This window comes from Panthera pardus, unplaced genomic scaffold (genome assembly GCF_024362965.1).
Source record: "Panthera pardus isolate Hobbes unplaced genomic scaffold, ASM2436296v1 HiC_scaffold_14, whole genome shotgun sequence".
NCBI lineage: Eukaryota > Metazoa > Chordata > Mammalia > Carnivora > Felidae > Panthera > Panthera pardus.
The window spans coordinates 382,721-407,910 of NW_026526699.1; the positions used below are offsets into that span (position 1 = coordinate 382,721).

Below are 25,190 nucleotides of genomic sequence, written 5' to 3' on the forward strand. Positions count from 1 at the left end.
TTGAGAGAGTGAGAAAGCATGGGTGGGGGAGGGGCAGAGAGAGAGGAGTGAGAGAGAATCCCAAGCAGGCTCCACATTGCCAGCACAGGGCCCGACACGGGCTCGAGCCCGCGAGCTGTGAGATTAAGACCTGAGCGGAGGTTGTATGCTTAACCGACTGAACCGCCAGGCGCCCCGTCTTTTTTAGCTATTTTTGCTCACTAGTTGGTATTCTTCTCGTCACATCCCAGGATCATTTTGAGATGGTTCCCTTTCTCCTCCTTGACCCCCTGCCCTGTTGGGATAGCACTGACTTTGTGGAGTAAACCTAGGATTGGCTACGTCTCTAAGAGAAAGTCATTTTGAAATAGCATCAAGGAACACTATCTTCTGTCATCCTTTGTCTCATTCAAAGCCGTTAGGGAAGTTCTAGCTGAAGTAATAATGTAAGAAAAAGAAATAAGAGATATAAATATTGAAAAAGAGGAGAAATGTTATTTGCAGGTATTGATAATGCCTTGGAAAACTCTAGAGAATCAAGTGAAAAAAATTATAATATATTAAAATATTATAAAATAAGGGCACCTGGGTGGTTCAGTAGGTTGAGCATCTGACTTCGGCTCAGGTCATGATCTCACAGTTGGTGAGTTCGAGCCCCGTGTCGGGATCTGTGCTGACAGCGTGTGCTTTCTCTCTCTCTCTCTCTCTCTCTCTCTCTCTCTCCCCCCCCCTTCTCAAAAATAAAATAAACCTTAAAATGTATTTTAAATTATTAAAATAATGAGGGTTCAGAAAATCGTCAGTTGAAAATACAAGTATAAAAAATCGACAGTTAGCCTAATACGGCTAGTTATAAAATTAGTGGGAAAAGCGAATATTTACGGCAACAGCATGATGAAATACCTAAGAATTACATTGAAACGGCAATGGTTTGGAGTCTCAAGCGGTCCGGCGCGAGCAGGCGTGCATACCTGGAAGCGCGGCTCCTCAGCCCCTGAGTGATCGTACGTCTCAGGTGGCTGTGACCCAGCAGGGCCGCTTTGGATGTGGACGTGGTTGAGCCTGTCGAGAAGAGTGCGTGCGCGGGGCTGACGGGACAGCTTTGTGAGGCCCTGCCTGCCGGACACGTGGGAATGCCGTGCGGTCCTGGTCGTGCGGGGCGCGTGCCCGGGGCTGGCGCGGGGAGGGTGGCCGGTGCAGCCTTTCGGGCCGCGAGGTTTGAACGCTGCCGTCACTCGTAGACGTGATTTCTGTACTTTGGTTTCCTCCCCAGTGCAGTCAGCCTGCGGCCAGAGCACGACTGTCCAGCACGCTCGACCCGGAGCTCATGCTGAACCCGGAGGCCCTGCCCCGTGCCAGCCCGGTGGCTCTGACAAAGGAGTACTCCTTCCTGCGCACCAGTGTCCCCCGAGGGCCGAAGGTGGGCAGCCTGGGGCTCCTGGCGCATCCCAAGGGGAAAAGAAGTTCCAAACCAAGCAAAATCCGGTCTCTGGCCGATTACAAAACCGAAGACGACTCCAGTGCCGGGAGCTGTGGTGGGAACGCTCCGGCCGCAGACGCTGCCGGGGGCGCCCTGAAGCAGAGCCGGAGCAGCGTGACGTCAGTAGTGTCCGAGGTCAGCCCGTGTCCTGAGGCCGAGGACCACCTGGAGAACGCGTCCCTGACGGGCGACAACACGTCCGAGGCTGACGGGAACGAGAGCGACAGTTCCTCCCTCAGCAGCGTGTCTACCCGTGGGACGCGCGGGCTTCTGGTGGACCCCGTGGGCACTCGCGACGCTTCCTATGTGGTCAACGGCCGGGAGATCGCCGCCGCCGCCCTGGGCCAGTTCCCCTCCATCACGGATGTCCTCCAGGCCGCGGCGGCCGAGCACCAGGACCAGGGACGGGAGGTCAACGGGGAGACGCGGAGCCGGACAGACAGCATCTGCAGCAGGTGGGTGCTCCCTCCACCGCCAGAGCCGACCGGCGGTGCTGGGTTTCTCCTCGTCACGTCCTGAGTGTGTAACGTCTCTGTATACACAACTCTGTCGTTCCGTAAGACGCGGGAGCAGGTCAGGAACCGCGTCCAGTGTTGAGGGATGCTGTTTCCAGTACTTACGTAGACTCGTGTCTAAAGCTGCACGGATACTTCCCTGGGCTGACCAGCTCCCCAGAGGGTTTCTTGGGAGCGTTTGTAAGAGCGTCAGTGGTCCACTGAAACCTGCCAACTGTATTTATCACGTGGCGGGGACTGGAGCGGCGGTGTGGGGAGCCCAGAGACTCTGGATGCGTGAGGAGAGCTGGCGCCTGATGCTCTGTGCCTTTGTCCCCCAGCGTGTCCCTGGAGAGCTCCGCCGCGGAGAGCCACGACGCGGTGCTGCAGGCCCTGAAAGACAAGATGAGACTCGAGGGTCAGCTGGAGGCGTTGTCTTTAGAGGCCAGTCAGGTAACGGACGCTGGAGGCCGGCCAGGCGCCACGGCTTCGGGGCGCGTGTGCGCGCCTGCGGGCTGGGTGCTCAGTCCTCTGTGTCCTCACCCTTTGTCCGCCTGCGTGGCTCGGTGTCTCCCTGTATGTCGGTCCTGACTCTGGGATGCGGGCCCGACGGTCCCGTTGGCGGGTCTCGCCGTAAAAGACACTGGTGAAAGTGTCCTCTTTGCCCCTTGAACACTTTCTGCTGCGGGTTCTGCCTTTTCTGACGTGAGCTTTGCTGTATCTGTTCAGTCTACTCCTGAAAACCATTTCTGCCCCTTAATTTTCAGTTTTCCTTGGCAAGTGGGGTAAATCTGTTGAGTTGAATTCAGCCGTGTCCATTTGGTGTGGGGAGCAGGGGACACACGGGCACAGAGGCAGTGTCGCGGCAGCATGGGTGTCCTTCAGGAGCGCGTCCCAGCACAGGGTGTGGGGCAGCGGCTCGTGGCGGGAATAGCTTCCTCTCCAGCCTGGTGTGGTTTGTTGAATGACGTGGTCCAGGGACGCAGACCGACCCCTCTGTGCACGTAAACCTGGTGGTGGTCGCTGCGATTTCAAGGTGAATTGTGGTGGCACGTGGTTGTCACTGTCCCTGTAGAACCTCATCCAGCGCATTTCTGCTTCATTTGCACCTCCGGCCCGTGAGTGATGTAGGAACCTTTGGTTGTGTTTATTTTACTTTACCTTCTTGCCCTCCTAGGATACTGACTTGCTCTTGAGTTGTGTGGATTGTGGCGGGTGTGATCCTTTCTGGCCGCCCTGTTAAAATCCAAGTTGTTATTATTGCAGAATCTCATTGTGTTTGCTCACCTAACTGCATTTTTGGGGTATTTGTCATCCCGTTTGCTGAATTTGATGTTCGTCTTCCTCGTGTTGGTTCTCCCCTCACGCGTGTTGACGTGCGTTTGTCTGCCCGTCTTTGCACCTTGGGATTCCCGTCCACACGTCTCACAGATGGATTTTTGGGTGGGCGGGAGATGCTGATGGCAGACAGGGCACGTGCCTTCCCGCCGTCTCTCAGACGTTCTCTGCTGCCCGAAGGCCTCTGCTCGTGGAGGCCCCACCTCCCGCTCGTGTCCCTGCGGTGCCGCCACCCAGCGCCGGGCCGGGCCTCGGGCTGCCCCATGCCCAGCGGCTCCGGCTGGAGCCCCTCAGAGCCCCTCGTGCGCAGTAGCAGGGGGCCTTTCCCGGGAGGCACGGTCCCAGATCTGAATCTGACGGCACTTGTCGTGGGGCTCCCTCAGCATGCCTGGTGTTCTTTCTTGGGGTGTGTGCGTGTGCGCCGTGCTGCACTCGTTTCTTTTTTGAACAAATGTGTTTTCCAACGTCCTCACGGGCGAGCGGGTGCTCGCACAGCTCGCGCGCTGCTGCGCAGAGCGTGAGCGGCTCTGGTCACCCCTCCTGCCCCTCAGGCCTGTGTGGAGGACCGGCCTCCTCCCGGGAGAGCGGTTGGTGCGAGAGCAGCTGCGAGCCCAGGAGACACGGTGCTTCCCTCTGAGTCTCCCCGGTGCCTCTCGGTGGCGCTCTTAACGCACAGGTGGCAGTGACTCGTCTGAGAGTCGCTTTCCGGTCGGGGGTCTGTCCAGGCACTTAAAGAGAAGGCGGAGCTCCAGGCGCAGCTGGCCGCCCTGAGCACGAGGCTGCAGGCACAGGTGGAGCAGAGCCACAGCAGCCAGCAGAAGCAGGACTCGCTCAGTTCGGAGGTGGACACCTTGAAGCAGTCTTGCTGGGACCTGGAGCGAGCCATGACTGACCTGCAGAACATGCTGGAAGCCAAGAACGCCAGCCTGGCATCGTCCAACAGCGACCTGCAGCTGGCCGAGGAGCAGTACCAGCGACTCGTGGCCAAGGTGGAAGAGATGCAGAGGAGCATCCTCAGCAAGGACAACACAGGTGAGCGCGGCAGGTGGGGGGCGGAGCGGACTCAGGTCTTGGAGGCGAACCCTAGACCCTTGCTAGTTGGTAGTAACGTTGCTTACCTTGCTCCGCCTTCAAAGCCTGTCGTGCGGGGGCTGGCGCTGCTCGCTTTTTCCTCAGAACGGCAGGTTGTGCTTAAAAGATTGAAAACCGACGCTGCTGATGAGTAAACCTTTGTGTTTCCTACTTTAAGCGCAGCTTTTGGCGGTGGTGGATCCCTGTGGGAGTCCCCTCTGGAGGGAGAGACAAGTGGGACGCTGGTGTCGGAGGGACGTGGCGGCAGGCTGTGCACAGAGAACCTGTGGTAGCCCTGTCCTCGCGCCGTCTTCTCATCCTGGGGCGTGTGCCGCACACCCCGCTGGGTGCCCAGCACCGCCCGCGTGCTCGCAGCACCTCCGTGCTGGCTGACGGGAGGAGGAGGGGCAGGGCAGGGGGCAGCGGAGAGCCACGGTTGGCCCAGACCTCACAGCCTCTGGTGCAGGCCGGGCAGACGAGGTTCCCCTCGCAGAACAGAGGGGTGGCTTGGGGGGCTGCTCTGGAGGGCCACAAGGCCGTGAGACGGGGCTTCAGATGTGATGACAGAAAACAAAGAGTGACGGACTGCTGTGACAGAGACTTTTCTGGCACCAGAAAGAAGAAACTGCTTGGCTGAGAAACACGCCATAGACTGTTTTCAGTCTTCGGGCATTTCCTGATACGCAGTCCCTTAAGAAAATTATAAAATCCGGGAAGTGCTGAGCACCAAGATAATCGTTAAGTCTGGGTTGCGAGGCCTGATGACCAAAGCCCGTCGGGCAGCGGCACTGACCGCACTCACACAGGACCGCAGTGCGGTGTGGACGCCCTCGTGGAGCTGACGGCGTGTCTCCTGTGGTTCTCGCTGGGGTCGCCTTTCTGAGGTGCTGGCAGTCTGAACTCTGAAACACATCAGGCCCCAAGAATTTCAGACAAGAGGTCGTGGATCCTCTTAAACTGAGATGGTTTCTTGTCTGTTTTTTAATTTTTGGGAACTGTCTTTAGAATGGTAGGTGTTTTTCTTAATATTTGGCCACTTTGGTTTGCACTGTGATTTAGGTCATCCGTGACTTCCTGCCCCCTTTCCTCCCGCTCTGCCCTCATCAGTGGCAAGAGTTGACCACGTCAGTGAGCCAGGTTTTGGTGCAATTAGCACTTAGCACGATACCAGGTGCCGCCTGGGCACCCGCAGTGGCTTTGCGGGCACGCAGTTGGCCCTCGGTACCCACAGGTCTGTAGTTACGCGTTCACGGGCACACTCAGATTTGTCGGTAACCCTGGAGCAGGACAGTCCGTCGCAGGCAGGTGCAGCGCTGAGCACGGCTGGTGCCGCTTGACATTCACGCTTCCCGCTGAGGGGGTGAGGCGGTGCTCTGCTCTCCTGTGTGAGCGGGTGCCCTTGTCCGGTCTAGTGTCAGAGCCTCTGCGTCTTTGTGCTTTGTAGGGAGGTTTTGTATTTAAAGTGAAGTCCAAGCACTATCTTGTGCTCTTAAGTGTGAGACGTCTGTGACGTGTCTCGCGGAGGAAGTTCCGTGCGTTCGGTGAGCTTCCTTGGGGCGTGAATTACGGTGCCGTTGGCTGTGAGTTCAGTATCGATGGGCCAAAAGTACAGATTAGGTAAAGTGCCTTTGTACACAAGCTCACGAGACAAGGTTGTATATTGATCCGTTCACTCCTGTATTTCTCCGGGAGCCACGGTTCAGCATCCACAACTGCAGTGTGACCTCTGCAGAGACACTGAGTCTGCGTGGGGCGTCCGCGTGGAGAGACGGACACGGTGTGGGGCGTCCGCGTGGAGACACCGAGTCTGTGTGGGGCGTCCGCGGGGAGACACCGAGTCTGCGTGGGGCGTCGGTGCGGAGCTGCGGGCTCCTGAGGAGTGGGTGCCCTGAGCTGCTGTGCTTGCCTTCAGTGCACGACCTGCGACAGCAGATGACGGGCCTGCAGAGCCAGCTACAGCAGGTGCAGCTGGAGCGGACCACGCTGAGCAGCAAGTTGAAGGCGTCCCAGGCCGAGATCGCGTCTCTGCAGCACGTGCGGCAGTGGTACCAGCAGCAGCTCGCCCTGGCGCAGGAGGCCCGGGTCCGACTGCAGGGCGAGATGGCCCACATCCAGGTACGGCCCCGGACGTGTCTCGTGTGGGACCCTGGCCTTTTCCCTAAATTAAGTCCCTCTGTTTTCAGGTCTCACGGTTGCCTTTAGGGAAAGTCTGCTCGCCGCTCATTTAGCTTCTTCTCCAGCCTGCGGAGCAGCCGCCGTCCGTGACCTTCTGACACAAGGGGTCTTACGGCTTCTGCCGCATCATTTTTCGTTCTGTGACGAGCCCCCCCTGGGGGGCGCCTGTCGTGGTTTGAACCCAGCTCTCAGACCCACGTCTGCCCGGGTCTGGGGACTCTGGCACCAGCTCTGGGCCCTGGTCGCTGCCCTCCTGGGACGTGGTTTCTGACACACAAGGGGCACAGTGTGCATCCCCTTCCTGGTTGGAGCTGGTCTCTGCTCCAGCTCCTTGACCACCAGGTCTTCGCGGCGTGAGCTCTCCCACTGCCCTCCGTTTTGTTGGGGTGCAGGCGTGTCAGCCTCGGATTCTGGGGGGTGGGGAGGGCAGGTGTCTGTCCAGGCTGCAGAGGAATGCTGGTCTCTGCACTTTCCCTCAAGGCCCCTTGCTCTGGGCTCATCGTGCTCCAGAGGCGGTCAGGATGACAGGCAAGTGGCTGAAAGGCACTTTGCTCCAAGTCTTGGGACCTTGGACTAATTAGGTTGATTAGGAGGGTGCTGAGTGGTGCTTTGGTCAGCCTCTGTCTTCTTCTTGAATGCAGACATGGGTTTTGCTCTCTCTCCCTTTGGTTTTCTTTGTTCGGATGAAATATTATAGACTAACTAAAACTTTAATTCTCAGGTAGAAGATATAAAATACTAACTCCACTAAATGCTCTTTTAAAACATAAAACCTAGGGGCGCTGGGGTGGTTCAGTTGGTTGAGCGTCCGACTTTGGCTCAGGTCATGATCTCACAGTCCGTGAGTTTGAGCCCCGCGTCAGGCTCTGTGCTGACAGCTCGGAGCCTGGAGCCTGCTTTGGATTCTGTGTCTTCCTCTCTCTCTGCCCCTCCCCTGCTTCGCTATCTCAAAATAAATAAATAAACATAAAAAACAAAATCTAGGGGCACCTGGGTGGCTCAGCGGTTGAGCGTACAACTTCAGCTCTGGTCATGATGTCATGGTCTTTGAGTTTGAGCCCTGCATCAGGCTCCACACTCACCTGACCATGCAGAGCCTGCTTCGGATTCTTTCTCTCTCTCTCTCTCTCTCTCTCTCTCTCTCTCTCTCTCTTTCTGTCTGCCCCTCTCCAACTTGCACACTCTCTCTCCTTCTCCAAATGAGTAAATAAACTTAAAAAAATCTACAGGGGGCCACCTGGGTGGCTCAGTAATTTGAACGTCCAACTTCGGCTTAGGTCATGATCTCGTGGTTTATGGGTTTGAGCCCCACGTTGGGCTTTGTGCTGACAGCTTGGAGTCTGGAGCCTGCTTTGGATTCTGTGTCTCCCTCTCTCTCTGCCCGCTGCCCCCCCCCCCCACCCCCAACTCACACTCTGTCTCTCTCCTTCAAAAAGGAATAAACATTAAAAAAAAAATCTACAGTCTACAAATATATGAATTAGAAATGTTCTTAAATTTGTTACGTATGTTTCAAGGTAAAGGACCCCGCAGGTACATATTTGTTCTACTTCCAACATACTTGGAAATAAATCACCATGCACGTTAACGCAAGCTTGCAGTGATGGTGCCTTTACATGAGACACGAAACAGTTAAGGAAGCTACATTTGTGTGTCTTGCCCTGAGTCAGAAATGAAGTTGGAGGGCAGAGTGGAGGAGGGGCTCCGGGGAGGAGAGTCAGCTGTACCTGACTTTCTTAGGCACCTCCAGATTCCAGGATCCGCCTTCCTGATTGGGTGAGGGCGTTTTCTCCCTCTTTCCCTGGTAACACGGAAGTATTGCCAGGCACATTCAGGAGGCAGCACAGAGCAGAGTGGCTTTTATTCTTTCATTGCCTTAAAACACAAGTCCCAGCAGGGGCACCCGACCAGCTCGGCTGGAAGAGCATGTGACTGTTGATTTTGGAGTTACGTGTTGAGCCCCACGTGTGGTGTAGGGATGCCTTGAAATAAGGAAACTAACAAAACAAAACACAGTCCCAGCAAATGGTACCTTTTCCTGTTCTGGGTAGCTTCCATTGAGACCCCAAAATTCACAACTTGTGGTCACATGTGGCATCTCACAGTGTCAACGAGTGTTCACCTTGTATCTGGAAGTAATGTGCTCGAAGGTCCGGTCACAGAGCCGTGTCCCCTGGCTTCTCTTTACCGAGCCCCGTCTTGGGGCTGGCACGCTGTGCTGTAAAGCTGGGCACCTTCTCTGTAAGAGGTGGTGGGTCAAAGGAGGTCTAATAGTCTGTGACAGCCAGGGTCTGACCCCAGGCTGGATTGCTTCCTGGGAATGGCCAGGGTCAGCCTGGTGAGTATCTCGGGCAGTTAGGCACTGAGAGGCCAAGGCGTGAGATGTGGCCGGTCATAGTTGGACAGGTCATTTTTGGGGCAAATTCCAGCCGCTGCTGTCCCTGCCATCCAGGTGAGAGCCCTCACCTTGAGGGTCCTCAGATAATCCCTTCAGCAGGAACTTCTGTGTAGGTTTTGCTACAAAGTGCGTATGTAGCCTTGGGGGTATTGACCACTGGCCCCCGGGCTGCCAGCCTGCCCCTCTTCGGCACACACAGACAGCCCCAGTGTCAGGATGGGTGACAGGAGGGTGGGCAGTGAGCCCTGTGTAGTAGGGTCCTGGGGAACAGTTTCCCCTGCGGTTGTCACTGGATAGGACCCTCACTTTCATGGCCTCTGGGGTGGGCCGGGCTGTGCTTGTGTCTGGAATCTAGCCACTTTCTACCTTGTGGAATTTTTCTCTGAAGGTTGGACAGATGACCCAGGCAGGCCTCCTGGAGCACCTGAAACTTGAGAACGTGTCCCTGTCCCACCAGCTGACGGAAACCCAGCACAGATCCATCAAGGAGAAGGAGCGCATTGCCATTCAGCTCCAGGGCATCGAGGTGAGGGCCAGGCAGCTCTGGGGCTTGCTCTTTTCACGCTGCGACACTCGTCAAGGTTGAGAAAACTTACGGATGGGTGTGCGTAAACAGTAATACTCTATCCATTCAGATGTCTATTAAACTAACCTTTTGGACAAGTGACAGCGATTCAGGGTTCGGCAGTTCTGTTCCTCACGTCACTGGAAACTCATCCGTCTGTCTGATCTGAGTTGCCGGCGGTGACTTATCTTCCACTAACTGTGTGGGCCTGGAGCCCTGCACTCGGCCCCGCGGTTGGGAAGGTGCTGGCTAGCAGGTGGGCAGGAGGAGGGTAGTGCGTGTGTCTCTGAGATGCCGTGTCTCTGACAGCCTCGCAGTGGTAAGCATTTCCTGTCTCTGAGCACTCAGCTTGTGTTTCTGTTGGCCCCCCAGCAAGCACACGAGCGACTTAGGATGTGGCCAGTTGCACCTGCAGATTGTTTCCCGGGCAGTGGGGGCAGTAGCTCTGGCCTGTTCTCCTTAGCTGTGAGCCCCTGTACCATTCCTTACCCTCTCTGAGCCTTGTTCCCTTGATTTATGAGATGAGGACGGTGACACCTGCTCAGCAGGCTTGTTGGGAAGAAGGAAGGAAGGTGCACAAGGTCTGGGCAGCGTGTGGCCTGGCGCTTCTGTGCTGAGGATGTGGAAAGTCAGCGTCCCGTGACTGGCGCTCGCCCCTCTCCTGCTTCTCCGCACGTGCCCCCGTGTCCTCACGGGTGAGGCGGGTGACAGAAGAGAATCGCGTCATGGCAGGGGCCTGGTGCCAAAGACCTGGAAACATTTAAGTTAGAAGCTGACATTTTTCCTCGGGAAACACACGTAGGCGTTGGATCTTATCTGCGTGAGCAAATTGTAAAGAACTCCATCCGTACTTGTCCCCCAGCCTCGGTCTGGTTTTACCAGCTCAGTGACAGTGTTCCCAGTGGCACATCCCCAAAGCAGGGACACCTTGCAGCCTGTCTTCACGGCAGAGGCAGCCATGGGGGTGTCGTTCAGCACTCTATCCCATTTCTTTTTCTTTTTCTTTTTCTTTTTTTTTTCTTTAAGCTTTAAGTCATCTCAACACCCAACCCAGGGCTCAAACGCACAACCCTGGGGTCAAGAGTCAGCCGGGCACCCCGGTTCGTCCCATTTTTTAAACCTGGGTTGCCTGCTGGCTTCTCCCTCAGCCGGTCCCAAGGGTCAGCAGAGTGGACTGGACGGCCGGAGGTCACCGGCCTTTGGCCCCTCTGGCCCCGGGCTCCTCTGCCTGCGGGTTGGGGACGTGATGGTGACAGACAAGGGCCTCTCCCCAGGGTGGCGGGTCTTCCTGCTCTTTAAACAGCACGGTTTCCTGTGCTCAGGCCGACATGTTGGACCAGGAGGCTGCCTTTGCGCAGATCCAAGAGGCCAAGACGATGGTGGAGGAGGATCTGCAGCGGAGGCTGGAGGAGTTCGAGGGCGAGAAGGAGCAGCTGCAGAAGGTGGCGGCCGCGGCCGCGTCCCTCGAGCAGCAGCTGGAGCAGGCAAGCCCTCCGTGGCCTCGTGGGGACGCCCCGGTGCCACACACGGCCGTCCTCGTGCGGCCGTCCTCGCGGTGCCTGTCTGTGCGCTGTGTCCTTCGGACTCGTCGCGACGTCACATCAGAGCGGCCGCCGTCGCCGTGCCGGCCGGGTGTCCCCCGCACGTGCCAGCACTTCGTGTCCGTGCGCTGGGCGGCGGGGGGGAGGGGGCCGGGTGGCGTTCTCATTCCGGGGGCAGGACGCCGACCCTGGTTCCTGTCTTCCAGGTGAAGCTGGCGCTGCAGCAGCGAGACCAGCAGCTTGAGGCCCTGCGGCAGGAGCACCTCGACCTGCTGAAGCAGCTCACCTGTGCGCAGGAGGCGCTGCAGGCCCGGGAGCGCGCCCTGGGTGACGTGCAGGTGCGCTACGACGAGCTGCAGGCCCGGCTGGAGGAGCTGCAGGAGGAGGCCGCCTCCAGGGACGACGCGATCCGCTCCCTGCAGAACGAGAAGATTGTCTTAGAGGTGGCCCTGCAGGCGGCCCGGAGCGGCGGGGAGGGGCTGGACAGGGGAGCGCAGCGCCTGGCAGAGGGCGCCGAGGAGACGTCGCAGGTTCTGGAGCAGCTGAGACAGGAGTTGGCCGTCAAGTCCAGCCAGGTACCGCGCTCGCTGTCGTTTCGTTGGGAGCGGAGGCCACACGTGTGAGAGCCAGGGCAGTTGTCCCGTCCCGTCTTTGATCTCCTGGTTGTGGAAACGCGGGAGAGCGCTTGCCGGGGAGGGACCCACGCCTGCAGGTCACGTGCTTCCCATCCCGTTGACTGCGGGCAGCGTAGACGCCCGGGGCTGGGAAAGCGAGTCACGTGTGGGGTGTGGACAGTAAGCTACCGAGAAACCCCAGCGTCTGTCTGCAGATGACGTAGAGCTCAGACGCGGGAAAAGTTATGTAGAACGTTTGGATCTTCCCCGCTGTATGCCTGCGGTGGGGCCTGCTGGACACGTGGTGGGACGGTCGTGTGTCAGTGGGCGAGGGCGGGAGACAGAGGGGCGCGTGTGGACACGAGCCGGCTCGCCGCTTTGGGGGCCATTGTGCTGACAGCGTGACGTTGCGACGTGACCCGACCCAGGCAGACGTTCACACACGGAACAGGAGGACTGCGGGGTGTACGGCGATAGTTAGTGGCCGGGAACGGTTTGCCTTCAGACCACCACCCCCGAGCGTCCGGCGCGAGGAAACTGGTGTAGGTTTTCCTCTGGGAAGTAGAGTGAAAGGAGTCCGTGTTTCCCCTGCGAACACTACCCTAGGCCAGTCTCTTGTCAGGGACCTTCTGGGTGGGTCTGAATGTGGTTTTACTGTTGGCTCAGTAAGAGGGACGCCAGCGGACCCCGGAGGCACTCCGCGTCCCATTTGAGCTTTGCCTGTATTGTTGTGGGGTCTCTGGTGGCAACCCTGTGGACAGAGACACTGTCCTGAAAACAGGGAGGTGGGAGGTGGGTTGGTGGCTGGCCTCCCCGTCCCCCGGGAGGCTGTCTCTCCAGCCTTGGAGGTGGGTCTCCTGACACACGGACCCAGAGTCAAGCCAGCGCGGGGGACGGAGCTCCCACAGCGTAACGTGTGGGCACGCGTGTCCTTTGTAGGTGGGGCACCTGCAGCAGGAAGCTGCCACTCTGAGGAAGCAGACGCAGAAAGTCAAGGAGCAGTTTCTTCAACAAAAGGTAAAAACGTGTTGTCGGTTTTCTTCATGTGCAGTAAGTGTGGAGAAAGGTCCCGTGTGGTTCAATCACTTGCGTAGAACAAGACCGGTCAAGGAGAAGGCGACACCTAGGCCTCTGCCATGCTGTTTAAAGACACTGATTCCAAGCGACGGCCTCACCTCTTGTATTTCAATGTCTCAGGTCGGGATGTGGCTTCAGAGTGGGGTCGGCATCTGTGACACGATCCCACTCTGCCGTCACATCGGAGGGCGTGTGCTTTGCTGCAGCACAGACGGACTCTTCTGTTAACGTGTCTGTGAGAAAGTTCCGCCCTGATGTGGCGCCGAAGGGAGCCCTGGTTCGCGCAGAGGGTGGGGACGCACGTTCTGTGTCCACAAAGCTGATGGAGGCTGTCGGAGGATGAGTGCGAAGTGTGGCCGACACCAAGGGTTTGGGGAAGGGCGACCCGAGGGACAGTTAGAAGTGGTGCCGGATGTTGTGCCGAGATGCAGGTGGGGGGAGGGCCCGTCAGGAGCCTGGGGCCCGAGGAAGGTGAAGCCGCCGGGCGACACCTGCTGTGCACATCACCCAGATGTGTTTAGGCGCGTGACCTGATGCTGTGCCTCAGTTGGTGGTGTCCTGGACTTGGTGGGATGTGTTCTCTGTGGTCCAAGAGGCGTTATGCTGTGGACGAGTGGTGAGCACTTTGGTCGAAGCCGCGTGAGCCCCAAGACCCTGCCTTGTCCCGGCTGCAGCTTCTGTCTCATCGGGCAGGTGATGGTGGAGGCCTACCGGCGGGATGCCACCTCCAAGGACCAGCTCATTGGTGAGCTCAAGGCCACGAAGAAGAGGCTGGACTCGGAGCTGAAGGAGCTGAGGCAAGAGTTAATTAAAGTTCAAGGGGAGAAGAAGTCCGTGGACGTGGAGCATGTGCGCCTGCAGAAGGAAGCGTCCCACGTCCGTCAGCAGATGGCCGACCTCGAGGGGCATCTGCAGGCGGTGCAGAGGGAGCGCGACGAGATGGAGACGCACTTACAGGTCCGGAAATTCAGCCAGATGTGCCCAGGGGTGTGTTGCGTCCGGGTAGAGGGCAGGACGGCCTGGAACCAGTCCCGCCTGGAGCCCCTGTCCTGGAGGGATAGATGGACAGAAGAAGGGACGGGCGAGGCCCGGCCTCTGGGAACTGGCATTGGGAGAGCTGAGGGAGAGTCTGAGGCGGGCAGGAAGCCGGGAGCCCTGTGGGGGGGACACGATGTGGGAGGAGGCGCTGGGCTGGCTGGTGACGCCACAGCAGCTCTGTGAGCTCTAGGCCCTCGGGGGAGGGGGCTGGCGACATGTGAGGGGCCCTGTGGTCCGCGGGAGGTGAGTGTGGAGGCAAAAGGACCCCGGTCCAGACTCCTGTCCTGCGGATGAGTGTTTCCTGAGATGAGAGGGTGACAGAACAGCCGGGGGAGACCAAGGGCTCCGTCCTGTGGGATGTCTCCCAGGTCCCACTGGATGGCCAGGTGGGACCCAGGTGGGCAGACTGGGTGAGGCTGCAGGCTGGGCCTGGGAGGTGCAGATGGGAGAAGGGGGCACGAGAGGAGCTACCAGGAGCCGGGGACCTGGGGGGTAACACCTGCAGCACCCAGGTCACGTGTTCCTTGAGGTGCTCGGGGCTGTGGGGAACCCAGCCCGTCCCGGGAGGCGGTCCTCACCGTACAGAAAGAAATGAGGAAGGGCAGCCAGTGAGGTGGGAGGCAGCGCGGGGCTGGAGGCCATCATCCGTCTGTAGTTCAGTCCTGCGGGTGCTGGGGGGCCTAGAGGAGCCTGGGGGGCTCGGGCAGCAGTGGTCCTTGGGGACTGTGGGTGAGGGCTGCATCCCAGGGGGTTCCACCCCAGCCTTCGGTCCTTCCCAGGCACTCCCTCCAGCACCCTGGACCTTTCTAAAGAAGTCATTTATACGAAGGGCAAGCCTGTCTGTCAGGGTCCTCGTCAGGGCCCTTGTCCTTGAGGGTGGCCCTGAAACGGCACCATTTGCCCTCAAGGAGGCTGGTCCCGAGAGTCAGGCCGCCCAGGGAAGGTTTGGTCTCCTCACTTTGTCTTTTCCTCTCTTCTTCTGAAGTCTTTGCAGTTTGATAAAGAGCAGATCGTAGCTCTTACGGAGGCCAACGAGGTGCTCAAGAAGCAAATTGAGGAGCTCCAGCAAGAAGCCACCAAGTGAGTGGACTTTGAGGCATGTGCGGGCGGGAGGGGTGGGCGTGAGCGGCTTTGAGCTCTGCTGGGGCCTACTCACAGGCAGCCAAGGAAGTCAGACTCCAAAGTTACCGCTGGAGAGCAGATCGCACCACAGTTCCGTGGCTGCATAGTTTCACGGTTAACACGCGCTCCCCTTGTGTGTCTGTTACATGCCAGCGGCGTGTGGCAACGCCTTTCCCCCTGCTGGGTCCCCAGGCAGGGCCAACGTTTGCGTGTATCCCTCTTGCCGTGTATACGCACGCCGGGTAGCCTTCAGGGGCCTGTAACCCTGTGGCATATCCCGTGTCCTGCCCTGCTCTGCCTTCGTCCCTTGGAGGTTGCTTGTAAGCAGGTTTGTTAAGATGTTTACCGCTATCTGAGAAGAGTTTGTTTGGGAGGACAGACGTGTTCTCTGCCCTCACAAGAGCACCCCCTCCAGGAGGGGAGCAGGGCAGACGTGAGCGCTGTGCTGGTCTCTGTGGGGGCAGCCAACACAGGCCCCCGCTACGGGATCGGGCCTGACAGGTGCAGCAGCCAGCTGGGGCGGGGCTGGGGTGGGGCGGCGGGGGGGGGGGGGGGGGGATGCGAGAGCCTGTCCTTCGGAGGACTCAGGACTCGTGGGAAGGGAGTTCAGATTGCCTTCTCTGTGCGCCCGTCACGCCCTAGGGCCATCATGGAACAGAAGCAGAGGATGAAGCGGCTGGGCTCAGACCTGAGCAGCGCCCAGAAGGAGATGAAGACCAAGCACAAGGCTTATGAGAGCGCTGTGGGCATCCTGAGCCGCCGCCTGCAGGAGGCCCTCGCGGCCAAGGAGTCGGCAGAGGCGGAGCTGAGCCAGCTGAGAGCCCAGGGCTCTGGCGGCGGCAGCGACCTCACTCTGCAAGTGGGTAACCCGTCCGCTCCCACCAGTCAGCCGGTCGTGCACTCGGTTCTGGGGACTTGATGTCTTAACAAACGTTTGCTTGGAACACCTTGAGAAAGAGTCTGGAGAGACGGGGCGGAGCTAGCGTGTAGGCGGCATTTCTGTGAAGTGTCGCATGCCAGCAGCGTGACTGCACAGATCAGCCCCCGGCGGTCCTTCGAGGAGCCCGCCGTTGCCTGCTCCCTCAGTGCGGGCCCTCGGTCTCCCCACCCCTGTCCTTTCCCGCACCCCTTCAGCGTCTGTGGAGGAATTTCCTGGGCGGGTAAAGTGCTGTGAGCAGCCTGCGTGCCAGTGTAGGGGGGTCGGGGCGTATTTGGAGAGTCCAGAGAAGCTTCTTGAAGGATGTAACATTTGAACTGGTCTTGAGTAAACAGGAGGCATTAGAGTAGATGGGGGTGCATCTCTGCAGGGGAATGTTCCTGTGCAGGGCGTGCAGGAAGATCTGTGCTGTGCATCTAAGGGGTGCAGTGGGTCGGGCAGGGGTCCTGCTGCAGGGGTGTGGGTGTGTGCAGGTGGGCAGGCGTTGGCTCTGAGCTGGGGCTGGCATGGGATGGAGGGCTGACCGGCGACTCGGGCAGGGTGAGATCTCACTCTTCTGTGGTGGGCATTGACGGGCGGTGGTCGAGGACATCTGGGGTCAGGCGAGGCTGTAACAGGGAGACCGCGTGGACTCCTGCAGTAGCTGAGAGATGACAGGTCCAGACGAAGGTTGCGGAACAGCCAGAAGGAGGGGCCACTGAAGCACGTTGCTCCCTTGGGAGGGAGAGCCCGTGTGTCGAAGGCGCAGGCCAGGGGCTAGCGAGGGGGCGGCCCCCGGTGTCCGGGTTGCGGGCGACTGAGTGGCTCTGCTGACAGGAGAAGAGGGACCCTGGAGAGGGGCACCTGCCTGCTCTTCCTGCTGGAAGGAAGGCAAAAGCCTTTTGCTCCGGATGGTTTTTTAGGGTAAATGGATGGAGGTTGTCCTGGAGGAGGACAGAGGATGGGGCCAGCAGGGCAGGGGCTCTGGGCTTGCGGGGGATTTTTTTTTTTTTTTTTTAACGTTTATTTATTTTTGAGACAGGGAGAGACAGAGCATGAACAGGGAAGGGTCAGAGAGAGGGAGACACAGAATCTGAAACAGGCTCCAGGCTCTGAGCTGTCAGCACAGAGCCCGACGCGGGGCTTGAACTCACAGAGTGTGAGATCACGACCTGAGCTGAAGTCAGACGCCTAACCGACTGAGCCACGTAGGCGCCCCTTGGGGGGCATTTTTATTCCTGTGATGCAGGCTGTCAGAGTGCCCCGAGCGTCCCCCGTGTCTGTGAGTCCGACGCGGTCTTGGGTGTCACACACCCTGCCAGCTTCGGCCAGTGTGAAGTTTTACCTGACTAGTTGACGTGCCTCTGTTTGTTCCTATCCAACATCCTTTTAGGGATTGTTTCTTCTTAAATGAAGTTTGTTATGGTCTCCTCCCCACTGAAGAATTTGAGCGGGAAGACACTGTGTCACAGCACGCTGTTTTCTTACCAAACCGAGAATATCACATGCTGCTTTTACCTGTTTACTTTCTAAAACGGGAGGGGGAAATGTATTAAGTTGCAGCTTTCCTTTAAGTTGAAAATCTTTCGCTGCCTGATTTTTAATTTTGGGGCTTACACGTGTCAGGGGCAGGCCGTAAAGTGCCACGTGGAGCCTGCCGTCCCCCACGCACAGCGTCTGTGTTTATACTTATCAGACGGGACCTTCGGCAGGTTACTCACCGTGGATTATCGGTACGGTGAGGCCGGAGCGAGATGGACAGTAGACCGTCCTTCAGTATAACGGCTAAGAAACCCACATCACGTGTGGAGACGAGGGCGAGTGTGTGCAGTGCACCGGGTGGTAGTTCCGTTCTGCCTGGTGCAGCTTCCCTGCCACAGGTCGTAGGTCCCTCTCCTGCGGGGAGTGAGGGGGGGCGCCTGTCACACGCCACGTTGAAACCCGTGAGCAAATCCACCTTCCTGTCCTGGCTGTTAGGAGAGAATCCAGGCTCTGGAGGCAGAGCTGCAGGCCGTCGGCCACAGCAAGACGATGCTGGAGAAGGAGCTCCAGGAGATCATCTCACTGACCAGCCAGGAGTTGGAGGAGTACCGGGAGAAGGTGCTGGAGCTGGAGGATGAGGTAGGCCAGGTTTCATCCTCACACAGCCGGGCAGGCCCTGCTGCCCCCATGCAGCTCTGCTGCAGGCAGAGAGGTGCCTTACAGAGGCAGGAGCCGGCCCGCGGCTCACATCCACACCATGCTTCTGTGTGCCATCGGCCCGTTTGTCTGGGTCCTGGACGGACACACACACACACACACACACACACACACACACACACACACCTTACTGCTTGGACTCCCCACAGGCGTGGTCACCCAGCATTCTCTCAGGCACCCCTCCAGCATAGGGGTTGTTAGACCACGAAGGCTAAAATGTCCCCAGTTTGAATGCTCAGGTTGCAGGTAACGAGAAGATCTATTCTGGTAAAGAACTTCCCGTGACTCTCCGGCCCAGAGACGGCGTGGCTTTGGGTGATGCTGCACGTGGCAGTTGGTGATGTCACCAAGGGCTCTCCATAGCGTCCCGGGCTCCCAGGAGAAAGCTGGGCTGGCCGCGGTTCTTTGTGGCCGGGGGTGGCTGTCTAGCGCCGGGCACTCGGTTTCTGGTGTACAGGAACCTAGCTCATCAGCCAGCACATGTGATTAGGTGACTTCCCCGCGCCTTCCGTCTGTTTCAGCTGCAAGAGTCCAGAGGCTTCAGGAGGAAGATAAAGCGCCTGGAGGAGTCGAATAAGAAGTTGGCCCTTGAGTTGGAGCACGAAAGAGGGAAGCTTACGGGCCTGGGGCAGTCCAACGCGGCCCTGCGGGAACACAACAGCATCTTAGAAACCGCGTTAGCCAAGAGGGAGGCCGACCTGGTCCAGCTGAACCTCCAGGTGCTCAGACTCCTCTGTCGGAGGCAGGGCCTTGCCGCAGGGCAGGGAGCTCTGTGTCCGGCGTGGCCTCACGCATGCGTCCCAGCCCCTGAAGCAGAACGCTGCCCCACCGCAGAGATGCGGAAACGGGGGAGGGGGTCTGGTGGAGTCAGAAACCCGCCTCGCGGCTCTGGGGTGTGGGGCAGAGCTGGGGGCTCCTGACGCCGCCCCCGACTGAGGTGTGAATGCTGTGACCAGTCCGTTAGCTTCCCTGCTCGAGGGGTCCCGCCGGTCATGAGGGGTCCTTCCCTCTGTGAGTCACAGATGGGACTTGAACCCTGGGTGGGGCGGGGGGGGCTCCCTCTCCAGACTCTGTTCTCAGCCCCTCTGGCTCTGCAGCCTCTCTGAGACTGGCGAGAAGGCCTGGCGCTCCGGTGCCATCCCCACGGGGCCGTCAGCAGCCCGGTCCAGCTCCCGCCTCAAAGTACCCAGCGATCAGAGAGCTTGTCGACTTTTATTCGGCACCGGTTCCCACCCCTGCCGTACCCGGTTGCCTCACGGTGACGGTATTTGCGTTTATAGCCCCTGACTCACAGGCACGCTTTGGGTTCCTCGCTGCGTGCTCGAGTGCGGCTGCACGGTTTTGCTGCGGTCTCAGGTTTCACGTTCTCCAGAGACGGAATTCTCCCGACTCTGCCGCCTTGTGCACTTGCTGGCAGCGCATCGTGACGCTGCGTGTCACCATGCTGCCAGGTTCCCCGCGTGGCCCTGACACAGTGGCCCTGCTTCCTCCTGGGGCTCCGCTGGCCTCTGAAGTTTGAGTCCCTTCTCACGTGCCGCATCGGCAATGTGCTGTAGGTACAGGCGGTCTTGCAGCGGAAGGAGGAGGAGGACCGCCAGACGAAGCAGCTCGTCCACGCCTTAGAAGCCGCGCTGGAGCAGGAGAAGGCCAAAGTGCACAGCCTCAAGGAACAGGTGTGTGAAGCTTCCCGCCGGTTCCAAATTGTCACCTCAGAGCCAATTGGAATGCGGTTTTTCAGTGTCTAAAAACTGAGCATGTGAACCCTTGACACCTCAGTTCCCTGTCAGGAATTTACAAGTGTCTTTGTACAAGTGTCTTTGATTTTACAAGTGTCTTTGATGTGTTCTGAGAGCAAAGCATCATCAGAGCATTGGTGACAGTGAGCGGCCGGGGGGAGCCCTGACGGCCATCCACGGAAGAGTAGCCCTGGATTAACCCAGAGGCAGCCGTACGGGCCTGAGACGCGCACACAGAGCCCCACAGAGGGTATTTGCTGGGGGAAAATGTCCCACATGTACTGTTGGGTTAAAAAAAGCAAACTGCAGAACAGCGTATGGCTCCGTTAGTGTTCGGAGCGCAATTGAGGAAGGTGGTTGCGTAGACCCTTTGCCATTTCCTGGCTGCTCGTCTCCATGCTGAGGTGCCCACCAGTGCGTCAGGGCAGTCTTCCTGCAGAGGGCCTGCCCCTCCCACCCCTGTGAGCTAGAGTCAACCTCAGTCCCCCGTGCTCCCCACCAGGTGCCGGTCTGTTATTCCTCATGAGAACGTAAGCGTCAGGGATGCCTGGCGGGGCCCGGTTGGTTAAGCGTCTGACTCTTGATTTCAGCTCAGGTCGTGATCTCACGGTTCATGAGATTGAGCCGCAGGCGGGCTGTACACTGTCAGCGCGGAGCCTGCTTGGGGTTCTCTCTCTCCCTCTGTCTCTGCCCCTCCTTTGCTCACACGCACACACGCTCTCTCTCTCAAAAAAAATTATAAATTCTTGAAAAAAGAAAAAAAAAGAACGTAAGCTTGATGGCTTCAGGGCCGTGGCTCATTTACCCTCACGGGCCCCGTGCCTGGCACAGAATGTGTTTGCCGTGCGCACATGGGTGCGAGGGTGCGTGTGACCTGGGTTTTGCCGCGTCCTTTAAAAATCTCTCTGTGGTGATATAGCAGAGATAGAAATAAGTAGTTCTTCATTTTTTCGGGTGAGACAGTAAAATATTCTTTCAAATAGGACAGCTTTAAGGTCTGTTAGGACTGTATTACCATGACCCCATCAGCCTCTCCTGCAGTCGGTCTTTGTCCCTTGCATGAAGGTGAATGGAGTCAGCCGTCCTCCCTACTTTCCTGCCCCCAGTTTCCATATTTTGCTCACTTACTAATTTTATTCTCCTTTTAATGAAGTTGAAACTAGGAAACTTGTGAATAAAAGTGCTAGGGAAAGTGATGGATACGCGACATTGGCTTAACTGTGAATGATTGTCAATTGTTTCTCTAAATGCATTTAGTGTAATTGTCCTGATTGTATGAACAGTACATGCTGGCAAAAAGTTAAAAAAAAAAAAAGAGGTCTTAAAGATTGAAGCAGAGATCATCTTGAATGTGCTCCTAGTGATAAGCCACTGTTGACATTTTCTACTGGAGTTTTTTTTACTTACTTATGTGAGTTAGATTTTGTATGTTCAACTGTCATATATTGTAAGTATTTTTATTAAACTTTTAAAAAATGAAGTGCTGCTAGTACAATTAGACAAGAAGACTAAGTCATTAGAAGGAAAATGGGAGATTTTCTTACATTCTTAGAATTTGCTGGTCTCAGAAACCTTGGGAGGCTCATTGTTTACCGAGAAAAGGCTACTGTGTCATGAATGCGTAGTAATTAGTGGCTCTACTGGAGTTACTTGGTCTGGTGGAAAAATGTATTCCTCCCAGAAAACATGAACTATGACTGAATTTAACAAGAAATCTGGAGATGTGCTTGAAGAGGACTGTCAAAACCACTTAGATCAAAGGGTGCCTGGGTGCTCCGTCGGTTGAGCGTCCAACTCTTGATTTCGGCTCAGGTCACGATCTCACGGTTCATGGGTTCAAGCCCCACGTTGGGTTCCATGCTGACAGCATGGAGCCTGCTTGGGATTCTCTCTCTCTCTCTCTCTCTCTCTCTCTCTGCCCCTCCCTCACTCGTACTCTCTCTCTCAAAATAAATAAATAAAATTAAAACAAAACCGCAGAAACTGTTTAGATGAAGACAGCCTGGAACGTGTTTGTCACCCGGCAGAAACTGGCGGCCGCACGCTGCACACCAGGCGCGTGTGTCACAGTGCTTCAGTCCTTTGGGACCTTGAGAAGCTTTGGGAGAAGCGGGAGCGGGTGGGGCTGGCGGTAGTCCTCGCGGACGCCACATGGCCACATTCTGTGTGGTTCTTGCCCTTGGTAATGCTGATATTGTTCTGGTTAGGTTGCTGCAGCCAAGGCGGAGGCAGGACATAACCGCCGCCACTTCAAGGCCGCCACCTTGGAGCTGAGTGAGGTGAAGAAGGAGCTTCAGGCCAAGGAGCACCTGGTGCAGAAGCTGCAGGCCGAGGCCGAAGGTCTTCAGTGAGTGCCGCGCGGCAGCGGGCTGGGCCACCGCCACACACACCCCATTCGTGCGCTCAGCACGTGAAGGTCACCCGTGTTCCGGCACGTCTCGGGCACGGGAGGCCCATCTAAGAAGAACGTACCAGATTCCTGTCTGAAGCCTGCAGCGCCACTTTGAGATGTCAGCGCTGACGTGGCTGTGCCCACCGTGTGCCTGCCGGTCCTCCACTGAGGACAGAGAGCCCTCCCTGTGTGTGGGGCACACATCCGAGGGCCGTCCCACCACCCGGGCCCGATGCAGCCTCCAGAAGAGCACACGCGGAGATCCGTGTCGAGCGCTTTTCTGCCACCACAGTCTGTCACGTGGGCGCACAGAGTGTCCTCCCCAGGGGCTTTGTGAGGATTAGTCAGGGCAGAGCGCGGCTGAGCTCCCAGAGCAGCCCCCGGCGGGGCGAGCAGCGTGCGAGTTTCCGTTGTCATGATGGAAAACGTTCGACTGACAACATTTTGTGGCGGGGTAAGCATGCTGTAATTTCGTTCTTCCTTGTTTTTTTTCTGCCAGGATCCAAGAGGGGAAACACTCCCAGGAAATAGGACTGTTCCAGGCGGAGCTGGAGGAGGCCCGGACCCAGCTCCAGCTCCTGCAGAAGCAGCTGGACGAGCAGCTGAACAGACAGCCTGCGGGAAACCAAGAGGTGACCTTCCGGGAGGCTTTGCGTCTCCAGGGGGCGGGGCCGATGGAGCCAGGGGGCGGGGCTGATGGGGCCAGGGGGCGGGGCCGATGGAGCCAGGGGCGGGGCCGACGAAGCTAGACTCTGTTGATGGACGGTTCACGCGCTCATTCCTTCGTTCCCTGTGTGCTTGGAAAAGATATTTGTTGTTTATAAGTATGATATTAACACACAGATGTAGTTAGAGCGGTTTTATAGTGCAAGAAAGCCACTGTAAAATTCTCTTGGTCATGTGACTTTTTCCCTCCTCTAGATGGAAAACCTCAAATGGGAGGTGGATCAGAAAGAAAGAGAAATCCAGTCCTTGAAGCAGCAGCTGGACTTGACTGAACAGCAGAGTAAAAAGGAACTGGATGGAATACAGCACTTACTGCAGGTATCTGCTGTGTCAAGGTCCTGGGGCAGAAGGTCAGAGGCAGCACTTCACGAGGCAGTTGATGATCATAGCACTAGTCCCAGGTACCGTGGCAGGCAGCGCGCTAAGCGCACGAGTTACCGGCGAACTCCGCGCTTCCACCAAGCCGTTTTGCAGACATCGCTTACGTTGGAGAGAAGCCCACACGGCCCAAGGAGGCCAAACCCCAGCGCTACGTACGGCCTGGGTGAGCTGTGTGACATGTTCCCGGAATGGGATCTGGCAAAGCACAGTCAATGAGGCGAAGCGTGTGAAACGTTCACTCTGACAGACTTCTCCACAAAGAGATCCGTGTACAGTCTCGACACAGCAGGGATCAGGAACGTAGCTCTTGCCGGGATTCCTGCTTGTGAGCGGAGGGCTTGAGTAACATTAGGCCTGATTTATATTCTTCTTTAGTAACGGTGAGGCTTATTCTAGTGGCTGACCTCGGAGTTTAAACAGGCGACTCGGGGTCCAGTGTAGATAGCAGGCACGAGAGTGTTGCTGGCTCCTTGGCAGAGGCTCTGAAATTTGGATAAAAACGCTGAGAACGTGAATGTGACAGGACACTGCTCGACCTAGACCCTGAGGAGGAAGCATGCTCACCACACCACGTACCTCATCACATAAAAATCAGCGTTACGTTTCTAGCCCCTTAGAATTGTGATGTACAAACTTAAGATCTCAGCGGCGTGTTGAAGCTTTTTTAGCTTTTAAAAACCTCCGACTTCCCTTTCCTTAGAATATCAAAGCTGAGTTGGAGACGGTGCGAGAAGATCTGTCCCTGACCCAGAAAGATAAATTTATGCTGCAAGCTAAAGTGTCCGAGCTGAAGAACAACATGAAGACTCTGCTCCAGCAAAACCAGCAGCTCAGGCTGGACCTGCGGCGTGGCGCGGCCAAGACGGTACTCGGGCTCTGTGCCCCTCGGTTCGCTGGGCCCACTGCAGGTCTGCTGGGCGGTGGCGGGCGCACCGTAGTTACTCAGACGTGAAGTTACGTGTAATCAACCAGGAGCAGGTACCGTGTGAAAATAAACGGTGCCGGAGTATTGTGCTTAGAAACAGGCCAAACCCTTTTATTTTGGTGCCTTTTCCAAGAGCGTGAGTTCAGGTACCATTTTGTTGTAATATACTTTATAAACCATATGAGGGCATCATTTGCTGTTGTTAACAAGAGTCCCGGGCCTGGTAGGCCAGCTAGCTGGGACACAGCGGCTGCCAGGATGGTCTTGGGGACCCAGGGACCCTGAAGCTGCCGTCGCAAGCCCGCTCAGATTCTCCACACGCCTGGCTTTTGTTTCTCTGCTCAGTCTACGTAAATATTGTCCAGGGGCAAAGAAATCACTCAGACTCAGGTTTATTTACCATTGTTTACCTGTCTGTGAAAAAGTTTGAAGTCCTAGAAAGGGGAATTGTATGAGTTGAAAATTGACTTAATTTCTTAGGGATGTGCAGAGTCAAAGCCGTGGTCTTTCATGGAAAGCCCCCCGCGAGGAGGGGTGTTCTCATCCTCCTGGGGAGCCAGCACGTGCTTAGTCGCGTGTGTGAGGCAGAAGGTTCATTGAACCCCGTGGCTGCCTGCTCTGCTGCCCGGGAAGCAGGGGCCGTGCCTTCCCGGGAGGCTCCTCTGGGATGACCTGTTGTGACCCCGGGCACTGATGAGGGGAACGTGCGGTGGGGTCCCCCTCTTAGTGACACCGCTAACCGTGTGCTTTCAAAAACAGAGAAAGGAACTGAAAGGCGAGGCCGGCTCTTCGGGCCCCGTGACGCCGGTGAAGATCCCCGACTGTCCCGTCCCGGCCTCCCTGCTGGAGGAGCTGCTGAGGCCCCCGCCTGCCGTGAGCAAGGAGCCCCTCAAGAACCTCAACAGCTGTCTCCAGCAGCTGAAGTACGAGCTGCGTTCTGTGTTCTGTGTCACTCGGTCTCGAAAGATAGACTGCAGGTTTAATTTGGAAGAATCTTTTCTGTTGGCAGGACCTCATGCCCAG

At 57.3% G+C, this 25,190-nt stretch overlaps 1 protein-coding gene across 5 annotated transcripts in view; it reads left to right on the forward strand.

Moving 5' to 3' along the window:
• The window catches only part of GOLGA3 (golgin A3), a 43,535-nt gene that overhangs the window by 13,750 nt on the left and 4,595 nt on the right, over window positions 1-25,190 (forward strand). For all 5 annotated transcript variants that reach the window (XM_053901848.1, XM_053901846.1, XM_053901850.1 and 2 more), the window contains exons 5-23: window positions 1,253-1,914; window positions 2,295-2,406; window positions 4,017-4,323; window positions 6,275-6,477; window positions 9,324-9,461; window positions 10,823-10,984; window positions 11,248-11,616; window positions 12,595-12,672; window positions 13,426-13,689; window positions 14,756-14,850; window positions 15,535-15,751; window positions 17,786-17,929; window positions 18,529-18,726; window positions 19,564-19,680; window positions 21,951-22,090; window positions 22,635-22,767; window positions 23,057-23,179; window positions 23,943-24,107; window positions 24,927-25,090. In XM_053901848.1, coding sequence (XP_053757823.1) covers window positions 1,253-1,914; window positions 2,295-2,406; window positions 4,017-4,323; window positions 6,275-6,477; window positions 9,324-9,461; window positions 10,823-10,984; window positions 11,248-11,616; window positions 12,595-12,672; window positions 13,426-13,689; window positions 14,756-14,850; window positions 15,535-15,751; window positions 17,786-17,929; window positions 18,529-18,726; window positions 19,564-19,680; window positions 21,951-22,090; window positions 22,635-22,767; window positions 23,057-23,179; window positions 23,943-24,107; window positions 24,927-25,090 — 3,791 coding nt within the window. The remainder of the gene's footprint in view (window positions 1-1,252; window positions 1,915-2,294; window positions 2,407-4,016; window positions 4,324-6,274; window positions 6,478-9,323; window positions 9,462-10,822; window positions 10,985-11,247; window positions 11,617-12,594; window positions 12,673-13,425; window positions 13,690-14,755; window positions 14,851-15,534; window positions 15,752-17,785; window positions 17,930-18,528; window positions 18,727-19,563; window positions 19,681-21,950; window positions 22,091-22,634; window positions 22,768-23,056; window positions 23,180-23,942; window positions 24,108-24,926; window positions 25,091-25,190) is intronic.